Consider the following 16,288-nt stretch of genomic DNA (forward strand, 5'->3'; position numbering starts at 1 on the left):
GATCCCCATGTTATAGAGGTGATTACAGTGTGATCCCCATGTTATAGAGGTGATTACAGTGTGATCCCCATTTTATAGAGGTGATTACAGTGTGATCCCCATGTTATATAGATGATGACAGTGTGATCCCCATGTTATAGATATAATTATAATGTGATCCCCATGTTATCTAGATGATGACAATGTGATTTCCGTGTTATAGAGGTGATTGCCGTGTGATCCCCATTGTTATATAGATGATGACAGTGTGATTTCCATGTTATAGAGATGATGACAGTGTGATCCCCAAATTATATAGATGATTACAATGTGATTTCCTTGTTACATATATGATGACAGTGTGATCCCCATGTTATAGAGGTGATTACAGTGTGATCCCCATGTTATATAGATGATGACAGTGTGATCCCCATTTTATAGAGGTGATTACAGTGTGATCCCCATGTTATATAGATGATGACAGTGTGATCCCCATGTTATAGAGGTGATTACAGTGTGATCCCCATGTTATATAGATGATGACAGTGTGATCCCCATGTTATAGAGGTGATTACAGTGTGATCTCCATGTTATATAAATGATTACAGTGTGATCCCCATGTTATAGAGGTGATTACAGTGTGATCCCCATGTTATAGAGGTGATTACAGTGTGATCCCCATTTTATAGAGGTGATTACAGTGTGATCCCCATGTTATATAGATGATGACAGTGTGATCCCCATGTTATAGATATAATTATAATGTGATCCCCATGTTATCTAGATGATGACAATGTGATTTCCGTGTTATAGAGGTGATTGCCGTGTGATCCCCATTGTTATATAGATGATGACAGTGTGATTTCCATGTTATAGAGATGATGACAGTGTGATCCCCAAATTATATAGATGATTACAATGTGATTTCCTTGTTACATATATGATGACAGTGTGATCCCCATGTTATAGAGGTGATTACAGTGTGATCCCCATGTTATATAGATGATGACAGTGTGATCCCCATGTTATAGAGGTGATTACAGTGTGATCCCCATGTTATATAGATGATGACAGTGTGATCCCCATGTTATAGAGGTGATTACAGTGTGATCTCCATGTTATATAAATGATTACAGTGTGATCCCCATGTTATAGAGGTGATTACAGTGTGATCCCCATGTTATAGAGGTGATTACAGTGTGATCCCCATTTTATAGAGGTGATTACAGTGTGATCCCCATGTTATATAGATGATGACAGTGTGATCCCCATGTTATAGATATAATTATAATGTGATCCCCATGTTATCTAGATGATGACAATGTGATTTCCGTGTTATAGAGGTGATTGCCGTGTGATCCCCATTGTTATATAGATGATGACAGTGTGATTTCCATGTTATAGAGATGATGACAGTGTGATCCCCAAATTATATAGATGATTACAATGTGATTTCCTTGTTACATATATGATGACAGTGTGATCCCCATGTTATAGAGGTGATTACAGTGTGATCCCCATGTTATATAGATGATGACAGTGTGATCCCCATTTTATAGAGGTGATTACAGTGTGATCCCCATTTTATATAGATGATGACAGTGTGATCCCCATGTTATAGAGGTGATTACAGTGTGATCCCCATGTTATATAGATGATGACAGTGTGATCCCCATGTTATAGAGGTGATTACAGTGTGATCTCCATGTTATATAAATGATTACAGTGTGATCCCCATGTTATAGAGGTGATTACAGTGTGATCCCCATGTTATAGAGGTGATTACAGTGTGATCCCCATTTTATAGAGGTGATTACAGTGTGATCCCCATGTTATATAGATGATGACAGTGTGATCCCCATGTTATAGATATAATTATAATGTGATCCCCATGTTATCTAGATGATGACAATGTGATTTCCGTGTTATAGAGGTGATTGCCGTGTGATCCCCATTGTTATATAGATGATGACAGTGTGATTTCCATGTTATAGAGATGATGACAGTGTGATCCCCAAATTATATAGATGATTACAATGTGATTTCCTTGTTACATATATGATGACAGTGTGATCCCCATGTTATAGAGGTGATTACAGTGTGATCCCCATGTTATATAGATGATGACAGTGTGATCCCCATTTTATAGAGGTGATTACAGTGTGATCCCCATGTTATATAGATGATGACAGTGTGATCCCCATGTTATAGAGGTGATTACAGTGTGATCCCCATGTTATATAGATGATGACAGTGTGATCCCCATGTTATAGAGGTGATTACAGTGTGATCTCCATGTTATATAAATGATTACAGTGTGATCCCCATGTTATAGAGGTGATTACAGTGTGATCCCCATGTTATAGAGGTGATTACAGTGTGATCCCCATTTTATAGAGGTGATTACAGTGTGATCCCCATGTTATATAGATGATGACAGTGTGATCCCCATGTTATAGATATAATTATAATGTGATCCCCATGTTATCTAGATGATGACAATGTGATTTCCGTGTTATAGAGGTGATTGCCGTGTGATCCCCATTGTTATATAGATGATGACAGTGTGATTTCCATGTTATAGAGATGATGACAGTGTGATCCCCAAATTATATAGATGATTACAATGTGATTTCCTTGTTACATATATGATGACAGTGTGATCCCCATGTTATAGAGGTGATTACAGTGTGATCCCCATGTTATATAGATGATGACAGTGTGATCCCCATGTTATAGAGGTGATTACAGTGTGATCCCCATGTTATATAGATGATGACAGTGTGATCCCCATGTTATAGAGGTGATTACAGTGTGATCTCCATGTTATATAAATGATTACAGTGTGATCCCCATGTTATAGAGGTGATTACAGTGTGATCCCCATGTTATAGAGGTGATTACAGTGTGATCCCCATTTTATAGAGGTGATTACAGTGTGATCCCCATGTTATATAGATGATGACAGTGTGATCCCCATGTTATAGATATAATTATAATGTGATCCCCATGTTATCTAGATGATGACAATGTGATTTCCGTGTTATAGAGGTGATTGCCGTGTGATCCCCATTGTTATATAGATGATGACAGTGTGATTTCCATGTTATAGAGATGATGACAGTGTGATCCCCAAATTATATAGATGATTACAATGTGATTTCCTTGTTACATATATGATGACAGTGTGATCCCCATGTTATAGAGGTGATTACAGTGTGATCCCCATGTTATATAGATGATGACAGTGTGATCCCCATTTTATAGAGGTGATTACAGTGTGATCCCCATGTTATATAGATGATAACAGTGTGATCCCCATGTTATAGAGGTGATTACAGTGTGATCCCCATGTTATATAGATGATGACAGTGTGATCCCCATTTTATAGAGGTGATTACAGTGTGATCCCCATGTTATATAGATGATGACAGTGTGATCCCCATGTTATTGATAATTTAGTATGATGGCCATGTTATATTTATGATAAGCCCTGCAGTGAAGTCTTTGGTTGCGTATTGATCGCGGTCCGGCTATTACGGACTCCATACATAGCTGCGGCCTGTGGTAGTCGTTGCCTCCTAATAACAATGACTTGTTAGAAGCACAGAATGCTTGTCTAGCAACAAATGATGCTGATGTACGACTCCTGCCGGCTGCAGCCAATCCCGTCGCCTCCTCCGTCCTTATATTGCTGCTCCATCTATTTATACATTGTCTCCTGGAATATCTATTTATGGAAATCTCTGCCCCAGAACCCCGTACATCTGTCCTCAATGCTGCTTTCTGTTCAAGTTACAATCCGACGCTTCCAATAATTGTCATTATTCAGAGAAAGGGGGCAGATTCCTAAATATCGGGGCGTCCTCAGATAGGTGCCACGTACACGCTGTTCTGGGTATTATGCCATGATCACCAACCACGCTCTGCGGATGAGACAACATAGGCACGCAATTCTAGCTGGCACCGAGAGCTGAAGATGTAGCAGAGCTAAATATCTCATCTACCTCTTTATCGATCAAATGATGCGCTAGTTTTACCTGCAGTCCCATGTAAAACCAAAGAAAACACTCTATATCATGATAATATTGTAGGTGCCTATGCAGTCCTGTGTAAAACCACATTTAACACATTGTGACACTGCAATGAGGTTGGATAACCCGCAGTCCTATGTAAAACCACAGATAATATAAGACATAGCAGCAGTGAAGATCAATCATCTTCTTTACTTGCCACAGATAACACACTGTGGCAGAGGACTGAGATAAGACAATTAACATGCAGTCCTATGTAAACCATCAGAAAACACAGATTAATAACATAATGAATAGTGCCAAATGACAAGCTCAGCTCTGCTGCCCCTGTAAGTCACAGTACAAGGAGTTGAACCTTAAAGGCACGGTGCTGATGTGCAGGCGTTTATGAGCAGGTTCACCAGTACAAGCTGCCAGCTCCTTCTATTGGGTCTCTTCGGATGGCAGCATTACAGCAGATGTATAGGGTATGGGGTATCATAAGGTGCGATCAGGTCACTCACACTAACACAAGCCATCGGCCCATGTACAATGATGTCAATATGCCTGGCGGATAAATGATCGCCATGTTTACTGCTACGTGGGATCTCACGCCATAGTAAATACACCAGCCATTAACGGCAAGCAGCATATCCACAGAATTCCACTGTATACTACACCAGGCAGTGTATAGGGTCTGTACGTCTGTATACTACACCAGGCAGTGTATAGGGTCTGTACATCTGTATACTACACCAGGCAGTGTATAGGGTCTGTACGTCTGTATACTACACCAGGCAGTGTATAGGGTCTGTACGTCTGTATACTACACCAGTGTATAGGGTCTGTATGTCTGTATACTACACCAGTGTATAGGGTCTGTATGTCTGTATACTACACCTGTGTATATAGGGTCTGTACGTCTGTATACTACACCAGTGTATAGGGTCTGTATACTACACCTGTGTATATAGGGTCTGTACGTCTGTATACTACACCAGTGTATAGGGTCTGTATGTACGTCTGTATACTACACCTGTGTATAGGGTCTGGCTGAACATCTGTATACTACACCAGTGTATAGGGTCTGTACACCTGTATAATACACCAATGTATAGGGTCTGTACACCTGTATACTACACCAGTGTATAGGGTCTGTACGTCTGTATATTACACCTGTGTATAGGGTCTGGCTGTACATCTGTATACTACACCAGTGTATAGGGTCTGTACACCTGTATACTACACCAATGTATAGGGTCTGTACACCTGTATACTACACCAGTGTATAGGGTCTGTACGTCTGTATATTACACCTGTGTATAGGGTCTGTACACCTGTATACTACACCAGTGTATAGGGTCTGTACACCTGTATACTACACCAGTGTATAGGGTCTGTACGTCTGTATACTACACCAGTGTATAGGGTCTGTATGTACGTCTGTATACTACACCAGTGTATAGGGTCTGTACGTCTGTATACTACACCAGGCAGTGTATAGGGTCTGTACGTCTGTATACTACACCAGGCAGTGTATAGGGTCTGTATACTACACCAGTGTATAGGGTCTGTACGTCTGTATACTACACCAGGCAGTGTATAGGGTCTGTACGTCTGTATACTACACCAGTGTATAGGGTCTGTATGTCTGTATACTACACCAGTGTATAGGGTCTGTATGTCTGTATACTACACCTGTGTATATAGGGTCTGTACGTCTGTATACTACACCAGTGTATAGGGTCTGTATACTACACCTGTGTATATAGGGTCTGTACGTCTGTATACTACACCAGTGTATAGGGTCTGTATGTACGTCTGTATACTACACCTGTGTATAGGGTCTGGCTGAACATCTGTATACTACACCAGTGTATAGGGTCTGTACACCTGTATAATACACCAATGTATAGGGTCTGTACACCTGTATACTACACCAGTGTATAGGGTCTGTACGTCTGTATATTACACCTGTGTATAGGGTCTGGCTGTACATCTGTATACTACACCAGTGTATAGGGTCTGTACACCTGTATACTACACCAATGTATAGGGTCTGTACACCTGTATACTACACCAGTGTATAGGGTCTGTACGTCTGTATATTACACCTGTGTATAGGGTCTGTACACCTGTATACTACACCAGTGTATAGGGTCTGTACACCTGTATACTACACCAGTGTATAGGGTCTGTACGTCTGTATACTACACCAGTGTATAGGGTCTGTATGTACGTCTGTATACTACACCAGTGTATAGGGTCTGTACGTCTGTATACTACACCAGGCAGTGTATAGGGTCTGTACGTCTGTATACTACACCAGGCAGTGTATAGGGTATGTACGTCTGTATACTACACCAGGCAGTGTATAGGGTCTGTATACTACACCAGTGTATAGGGTCTGTACGTCTGTATACTACACCAGGCAGTGTATAGGGTCTGTACGTCTGTATACTACACCAGTGTATAGGGTCTGTATGTCTGTATACTACACCAGTGTATAGGGTCCGTCTATACATCTGTATACTACACCAGTGAATAGGGTCTGTACATCTGTATACTACACCAGTGTATAGGGTCTATACGTCTGTATACTACACCTGTGTATAGGGTCTGTCTGTACGTCAGTATACTACATCAGTGTATAGGGTCTGTCTGTACGTCTGTATACTACACCTGTGTATAGGGTCTGTATGTACGTCTGTATACTACACCAGTGTATAGGGTCTGTACGTCTGTATACTACACCAGGCAGTGTATAGGGTCTGTACGTCTGTATACTACACCAGGCAGTGTATAGGGTCTGTACGTCTGTATACTACACCAGGCAGTGTATAGGGTCTGTATACTACACCAGTGTATAGGGTCTGTACGTCTGTATACTACACCAGGCAGTGTATAGGGTCTGTACGTCTGTATACTACACCAGTGTATAGGGTCTGTATGTCTGTATACTACACCAGTGTATAGGGTCTGTATGTCTGTATACTACACCTGTGTATATAGGGTCTGTATGTCTGTATACTACACCAGTGTATAGGGTCTGTATACTATACCTGTGTATATAGGGTCTGTACGTCTGTATACTACACCAGTGTATAGGGTCTGTATACTACACCTGTGTATATAGGGTCTGTACGTCTGTATACTACACCAGTGTATAGGGTCTGTATGTACGTCTGTATACTACACCTGTGCATAGGGTCTGGCTGTACATCTGTATACTACACCAGTGTATAGGGTCTGTACACCTGTATACTACACCAATGTATAGGGTCTGTACACCTGTATACTACACCAGTGTATAGGGTCTGTACGTCTGTATATTACACCTGTGTATAGGGTCTGTACACCTGTATACTACACCAGTGTATAGGGTCTGTACACCTGTATACTACACCAGTGTATAGGGTCTGTACGTCTGTATACTACACCTGTGTATAGGGTCTGTACGTCTGTATACTACACCAGTGTATAGGGTCTGTACGTCTGTATACTACACCTGTGTATAGGGTCTGTATGTACGTCTGTATACTACACCAGTGTATAGGGTCTGTACGTCTGTATACTACACCAGTGTATAGGGTCTGTACGTCTGTATACTACACCAGTGTATAGGGTCTGTATGTACGTCTGTATACTACACCAGTGTATAGGGTCTGTACGTCTGTATACTACACCAGTGTATAGGGTCTGTACGTCTGTATACTACACCAGTGTATAGGGTCTGTACACCTGTATACTACACCAGTGTATAGGGTCTGTACACCTGTATACTACACCAGTGTATAGGGTCTGTACGTCTGTATACTACACCTGTGTATAGGGTCTGTATGTACGTCTGTATACTACACCAGTGTATAGGGTCTGTACGTCTGTATATTACACCAGTGTATAGGGTCTGTACGTCTGTATACTACACCAGTGTATAAGGTCTGTACACCTGTATACTACACCAGTGTATAGGGTCTGTACACCTGTATACTACACCAGTGTATAGGGTCTGTACGTCTGTATACTACACCTGTGTATAGGGTCTGCATGTACGTCTGTATACTACACCAGTGTATAGGGTCTGTACGTCTGTATACTACACCAGTGTATAGGGTCTGTACGTCTGTATACTACACCTGTGTATAGGGTCTGTATGTACGTCTGTATACTACACCAGTGTATAGGGTCTGTACGTCTGTATACTACACCAGTGTATAGGGTCAGGTGTAGTATACAGACGTACTGACCCTATACACTGGTGTAGTATACAGACGTACAGACCCTATACACTGGTGTAGTATACAGACGTACATACAGACCCTATACACAGGTGTAGTATACAGACGTACAGACCCTATACACTGGTGTAGTATACAGACGTACAGACCCTATACACTGGTGTAGTATACAGACGTACAGACCCTATATACACAGGTGTAGTATACAGACGTACAGACCCTATACACTGGTGTAGTATACAGACGTACAGACCCTATACACTGGTGTAGTATACAGATGTACAGACAGACCCTATACACTGGTGTAGTATACAGACGTACAGACCCTATACACTGGTGTAGTATACAGACGGACCCTATACACTGGTGTAGTATACAGACGTACAGACCCTATATACACAGGTGTAGTATACAGACGTACAGACCCTATACACTGGTGTAGTATACAGACGTACAGACCCTATACACTGGTGTAGTATACAGATGTACAGACAGACCCTATACACTGGTGTAGTATACAGACGTACAGACCCTATACACTGGTGTAGTATACAGACGTACAGACCCTATATACACAGGTGTAGTATACAGACGTACAGACCCTATACACTGCCTGGTGTAGTATACAGATGTACAGACAGACCCTATACACTAGTGTAGTATACAGACGTACAGACCCTATACACTGGTGTAGTATACAGACGTACAGACCCTATACACTGGTGTAGTATACAGACGTACATACAGACCCTATACACAGGTGTAGTATACAGACGTACTGTGTATAGGGTCTGTATGTACGTCTGTATACTACACCAGTGTATAGGGTCTGTACGTCTGTATACTACACCAGTGTATAGGGTCTGTACGTCTGTATACTACACCAGTGTATAGGGTCTGTCTGTACATCTGTATACTACACCAGGCAGTGTATAGGGTCTGTACGTCTGTATACTACACCTGTGTATATAGGGTCTGTACGTCTGTATACTACACCAGTGTATAGGGTCTGTACGTCTGTATACTACACCAGTGTATAGGGTCTGTCTGTACATCTGTATACTACACCAGTGTATAGGGTCTGTACGTCTGTATACTACACCAGTGTATAGGGTCTGTACGTCTGTATACTACACCTGTGTATATAGGGTCTGTACGTCTGTATACTACACCAGTGTATAGGGTCCGTCTGTACATCTGTATACTACACCAGTGAATAGGGTCTGTACATCTGTATACTACACCAGTGTATAGGGTCTATACGTCTGTTTACTACACCTGTGTACAGGGTCTGTCTGTACGTCAGTATACTACATCAGTGTATAGGGTCTGTCTGTACGTCTGTATACTACACCTGTGTATAGGGTCTGTCTGTACGTCTGTATACTACACCAGTGTATAGGGCCTGTCTGTACGTCTGTATACTACACCAGTGTATAGGGTCTGTACCTCTGTATACTACACCAGTGTATAGGGTATATACATCTGTATACTACACCTGTGTATAGGGTCTGTCTGTACGTCTGTATACTACACCAGTGTATAGGGTCTGTACGTCTGTATACTACACCAGTGTATAGGGTCTGTACGTCTGTATACTACACCAGTGTATAGGGTCTGTCTGTACGTCTGTATACTACACCAGGCAGTGTATAGGGTCTGTACGTCTGTATACTACACCAGTGTATAGGGTCTGTACGTCTGTATACTACACCTGTGTATATAGGGTCTGTACGTCTGTATACTACACCAGTGTATAGAGTCTGTCTGTACATCTGTATACTACACCAGTGTATAGGGTCTGTACATCTGTATACTACACCAGTGTATAGGGTCTGTACGTCTGTATACTACACCAGTGTATAGGGTCTGTACGTCTGTATACTACACCAGTGTATAGGGTCTGTCTGTACGTCTGTATACTACACCAGGCAGTGTATAGGGTCTGTACGTCTGTATACTACACCAGTGTATAGGGTCTGTACGTCTGTATACTACACCTGTGTATATAGGGTCTGTACGTCTGTATACTACACCAGTGTATAGAGTCTGTCTGTACATCTGTATACTACACCAGTGTATAGGGTCTGTACATCTGTATACTACACCAGTGTATAGGGTCTATACGTCTGTATACTACACCTGTGTATAGGGTCTGTCTGTACGTCTGTATACTACACCAGTGTATAGGGTCTGTCTGTACGTCAGTATACTACACCTGTGTATAGGGTCTGTCTGTACGTCTGTATACTACACCAGTGTATAAGGTCTGTCTGTACGTCTGTATACTACACCAGTGTATAGGGTATATACATCTGTATACTACACCAGTGTATAGGGTCTGTACGTCTGCATACTACACCAGTGTATAGGGTATATACATCTGTATACTACACCAGTGTATAGGGTCTGTCTGTACGTCTGTATACTACACCAGTGTATAGGGTCTGTACGTCTGTATACTACACCAGTGTATAGAGTATATACATCTGTATACTACACCAGTGTATAGGGTCTGTCTGTACGTCTGTATACTACACCAGTGTATAGGGTCTGTACGTCTGTATACTACACCAGTGTATAGAGTATATACATCTGTATACTACACCAGTGTATAGGGTCTGTCTGTACGTCTGTATACTACACCAGTGTATAGAGTATATACATCTGTATACTACACCAGTGTATAGGGTCTGTCTGTACGTCTGTATACTACACCAGTGTATAGGGTCTGTACGTCTGTATACTACACCAGTGTATAGGGTCTGTCTGTACATCTGTATACTACACCAGTGTATAGGGTCTGTACACCTGTATACTACACCAGTGTATAGGGTCTGTACGTCTGTATACTACACCTGTGTATAGGGTCTGTATGTACGTCTGTATACTACACCAGTGTATAGGGTCTGTACACCTGTATACTACACCAGTGTATAGGGTCTGTACACCTGTATACTACAACAGTGTATAGGGTCTGTACGTCTGTATACTACACCTGTGTATAGGGTGTGTATGTATGTCTGTATACTACACCAGTGTATAGGGTCTGTACGTCTGTATACTACACCTGTGTATAGGGTCTGTATGTACGTCTGTATACTACACCAGTGTATAGGGTCTGTACGTCTGTATACTACACCAGTGTATAGGGTCTGTACATCTGTATACTACACCAGTGTATAGGGTCTATACGTCTGTATACTACACCAGTGTATAGGGTCTGTATGTACGTCTGTATACTACACCAGTGTATAGGGTCTGTACGTCTGTATACTACACCAGTGTATAGGGTCTGTAAATCTGTATACTACACCTGTGTATAGGGTCTGTCTGTACGTCGGTATACTACAGCAGTGTATAGGGTCTGTACGTCTTTATACTAGACCATTGTATAGGGTCTGTCTGTACGTCTGTATACTACACCAGTGTATAGGATCTGTACGTCTGTATACTACACCAGTGTATAGGGTCTGTATTTACGTCTGTATACTACAGCAGTGTATGGGGTCTGTACGTCTTTATACTAGACCAGTGTATAGGGTCTGTCTGTACGTCTGTATACTACACCAGTGTATAGAGTCTGAATGTCTGTATACTACACCTGTGTATAGGGTCTGTACGTCTGTATACTACACCAGTGTATAGAGTCTGAATGTCTGTATACTACACCTGTGTATAGGGTCTGTACGTCTGTATACTACACCAGTGTATAGGGTCCGTCTGTACATCTTTATACTACACCAGTGAATAGGGTCTGTACATCTGTATACTACACCAGTGTATAGGGTCTATACGTCTGTATACTACACCTGTGTATAGGGTCTGTATGTCTGTATACTACACCAGTGTATAGAGTCTGTATGTCTGTATACTACACCTGTGTATAGGGTCTGTCTGTACGTCTGTATACTACACCAGTGTATAGAGTCTGAATGTCTGTATACTACACCTGTGTATAGGGTCTGTACGTCTGTATACTACACCAGTGTATAGAGTCTGAATGTCTGTATACTACACCTGTGTATAGGGTCTGTACGTCTGTATACTACACCAGTGTATAGGGTCTGTATGTCTGTATACTACACCTGTGTATAGGGTCTGTACGTCTGTATACTACACCTGTGTATAGGGTCTGTCTGTACGTCGGTATACTACAGCAGTGTATAGGGTCTGTACGTCTTTATACTAGACCAGTGTATAGGGTCTGTCTGTACGTCTGTATACTACACCAGTGTATAGGATCTGTACGTCTGTATACTACACCAGTGTATAGGGTCTGTATTTACGTCTGTATACTACACCAGTGTATAGGATCTGTACGTCTGTATACTACACCAGTGTATAGGGTCTGTCTGTACGTCTGTATACTACACCTGTGTATAGGGTCTATACATCTGTATACTACACCAATGTATAGGGTCTGTACGTCTGTATACTACACCAGTGTATAGAGTCTGTATGTCTGTATACTACACCTGTGTATAGGGTCTGTACGTCTGTATACTACACCAGTGTATAGGGTCTGTATGTACATCTGTATACTAAACCTGTGTATATAGGATCTGTATGTCTGTATACTACACCTGTGTATAGGGTCTATACATCTGTATACTACACCAGTGTATAGGGTCTGTACGTCTGCATACTACACCAGTGTATAGGGTCTGTATGTACATCTGTATACTAAACCTGTGTATAGGGTCTGTACGTCTGTATACTACACCTGTGTATAGGGTCTATACATCTGTATACTGCACCAGTGTATAGGGTCTGTATGTACGTCTGTATACTACACCAGTGTATAGGGTCTGTATGTACGTCTGTATAATACACCTGTGTATATAGGGTCTGTACGTCTGTATACTACACCAGTGTATAAGGTCTGTACATCTGTGCACTACAACAGGCAATGTATGTGATTTATATGTCTGTATACAACACCAGACAGAGTATAGGGTAGTCTGAATACTAAACCAGGTAGTATATGCGGTTTATATGTATACAGACATATAGACACCCAATATATGGGTGTCTATACAATATGTCTGTATACTACATCAGGCAGTGTATAGGGTCTATATATCTGTATACTATGCTGTATATAGTACAGTGAATAGGGTTTATAAGTCAGTATACTACACCAGGTAGTATATAGAATTTATTTTTCTGTATTCTCTACCAGGCTGTATGTGTGGTCTATATGTCTGTGCATAACATCAAGCAATGTATGGTGTCTATATGTCTGTATACTACACCAGGCAGTATATAGGGTGGTCTGTATTTCTGTATACTACACCAGGCAGTATATAGGGTGGTCTGTATTTCTGTATGCTACACCAGACAATATATAGGATCTATATGTCTGTATACTGCACCAGGAAGTATATGGGGGTCTATATGTCTGCATACTATACCAGGCAATATATAGGATCCATATGTCTGTATACTGCACCAGGTAGTATACAGGGTCTATACGTCTGTATACTACACCAGGAAGTATATAGGGGTCTATACATACTATACTGGGCAGTATATGGGGTCCATACGGCTGTATACTACAAAAGGCAGTAAAACCACCGATCTCCGTGTAGCTGAAGGCCCCTTAATACTAGAACATTATCTTAAAATATGACTGGCATTACTACTGACATTGTCACAGTGAAACCATCATGGGGTCACTAACATTTTCATGCTTATACAATATATCCCATAATCCATCATGACTGATCACCCGCTCATTACACAGGGTTATTATCTCCGCTCAATATCACCCACTGTGGATGGACAAATAGCTCCATAGGCCTCTATATAACTGCAGTACAGGAAAGCTGCAGCCAGCAAAGCCAGTGAGACAAAGCAAGCCGGATTATATATATATGTGTATATACAGTATATACACACAGCATACAGTGCACAGAGGAACAATCAGTGCAGAAAACAAGCGGTGTGTCGTGTGTCTACAGCATGTACATACCTTCCCACAATGCACTGCAGTGTGTGCAACCCCTATAGGAATGGTATACATGTGCCAGTGAGGATGGAGGGATGGATGGATAAGAGATAGATAGTGAGATAGATAGATAGATAGATAGATAGATAGATAGGTAGATAGATAGATTGTTAGAGATAGATTGTTAGATAGATAGATATTCAAAAAAATATGGAGGAAGCACACAAAATAGAATGAAGTGATGCAGTTTATTAGCCCATATAGCAACATTTCGGTCCAATATTGTGGACCTTTCTCAAGCCACCTCAAGGTCCACAATACTGAACCAAAACGTTGCTATATGGGCTAATAAACTGCATCACTTCATTCTATTTTGTGTGCTTCCTCCATATTTTTGGGATATTTCAAGGACTGTTATGTATCTGGGGGGCTTTTGCACCTGACTATCTTTTTGTGTGCTGTTTCCTGTCTTTTTGTTTTTAGATAGATAGATAGTGAGATAGATAGACAGATACATAGTTAATATATATATACAGATAGATAATAGATATATACACAGATAGATAATAGATAGATATATTGATAGACAGATAGATAATAGAGATAGATAGATAGAGACAGATGAGTTCACGTTTGTTATATAAGCATATTTATCATGTATTATTGTACCATCAGCCTTTGTCTCTAGCATGTACTGTTCATAAAATAGAAAGATAGAAATATAAATAGAGAGATGATAGATGTTTGGTCAGAAGACTTATTGCCTTGTATTGTTACTTTGTAGCTATATCCTCTTTCTATATACACAGATGTGTCTGCCAATGAGATGTCCCTATATTTATATGGATGTATGTAAGGACGGATACATAGATACACACATGGATGATCATGGATAGATAGATATATGGTTAGATGAATAGATAGATATATGGTTAGATGGATAGAGCTAGGTGTCAGCCCCTCGGGCAGGTAATGGCCCCGGTGACGGGCAGCCGGGCTGGTGACCTACCTCCACAATGAAGGTCTTCTCTTCCCCCAGCACAGACACCACCATACACTGCAGGACGCAGGTTCTGATGCACAGTCCCAGCAGCTTGAGTCTCCGTCTCTTGATGCCAGGCTCAGCCATCACGGTGGCTCTGGGTGGAGGAGCTACGGCAGCTACATGGGGATCACATGCACACACACCCGGGGATAGAGGGCGCCCCGCTGCTGCGCTGGCGAGGATGCTGGGTGCCGCCGCTGCGCTGTTATTTGGTAGGCATGACAGCCCTGCGGGCAGGTGAGGCGCCCATCCCCGGGACAATAGCGGGGAGGGGCGGGCCGACCTCGGCGTACCGAGCAGCCAGCTCTCTGTCACATCACACGGCGGCTTCTCATAGTAGCGAGCGGGGGGAAGAGATGATGCCCTAGTAACAGGCGCACCGAGGAGAAGAGTCACACAGCGCGGGCCAATGGGCGAGGGGGGCGGGGCCAGCACTGAGGGATGAGGGGCGGAGGAAGGATACAGGGTGCCGACCAATAAGAGGTAGGGGGCGGAGTTGGCACTGGCTGGATACAGGCCTGATGCTGAGGAGAGGGACACGTGACTCCTCCAATACCTGATGGTGCTGATAAATAGTGGTAGTGTTAATTTGGAATTTCCACATTTGTAATATTAAGGCGCCTAGAACAGATGGCAAACCTGTTTTTTAGGGACCATTTCAATTAGGAAAAGACTTTGAGAGGCCTATATGTTATAAAAAAAAACCTAACGCCCCCATTTTAAAAACTGGTCTTCTAAACTGCACGCAGGAGATTTAACCCTTAAGGAGCTTCACAGGAATATGGAAGATAACGAAAAATGATATTGTTTTTCACTAAAATATTATTTTAAGCTCCAAATTTTTAATTTTTAAATGGGTAAGAGAAGATGTCTTTGGTGGGATGTGCAGCAAGGGTACAGTGCTGACCACTGAGCCAGCATTCTAACCACTGAGCCAACGTGCGGACCACTGAGCCAGCGTTCTAACCACTGAGCCAACGTGCGGACCACTGAGCCAGCGTTCTAACCACTGAGCCAACGTGCAGACCACTGAGTCAGCGTTCTAACCACTGAGCCAACG

At 42.0% G+C, this 16,288-nt stretch overlaps 1 protein-coding gene across 1 annotated transcript in view; it reads right to left on the minus strand.

Annotated features, from left to right (window-relative positions):
* MMP24 (matrix metallopeptidase 24) overlaps positions 1-15,631 on the minus strand; it is a 197,507-nt gene extending 181,876 nt beyond the window's left edge. Inside the window, exon 1 of the mRNA XM_073683668.1 lies at positions 15,193-15,631. Within this exon, the coding sequence (XP_073539769.1) occupies positions 15,193-15,312 (120 nt within the window). The 5' untranslated portion in view covers positions 15,313-15,631. The remainder of the gene's footprint in view (positions 1-15,192) is intronic.
* Positions 15,632-16,288: the final 657 nt, after the last annotated feature.

The sequence above is a fragment of the Phyllobates terribilis genome, unplaced genomic scaffold, assembly GCF_046119375.1.
Source record: "Phyllobates terribilis strain yellow unplaced genomic scaffold, ASM4611937v1 Scaffold_5__5_contigs__length_657084704, whole genome shotgun sequence".
Classification (NCBI taxonomy): Eukaryota; Metazoa; Chordata; class Amphibia; order Anura; family Dendrobatidae; genus Phyllobates; species Phyllobates terribilis.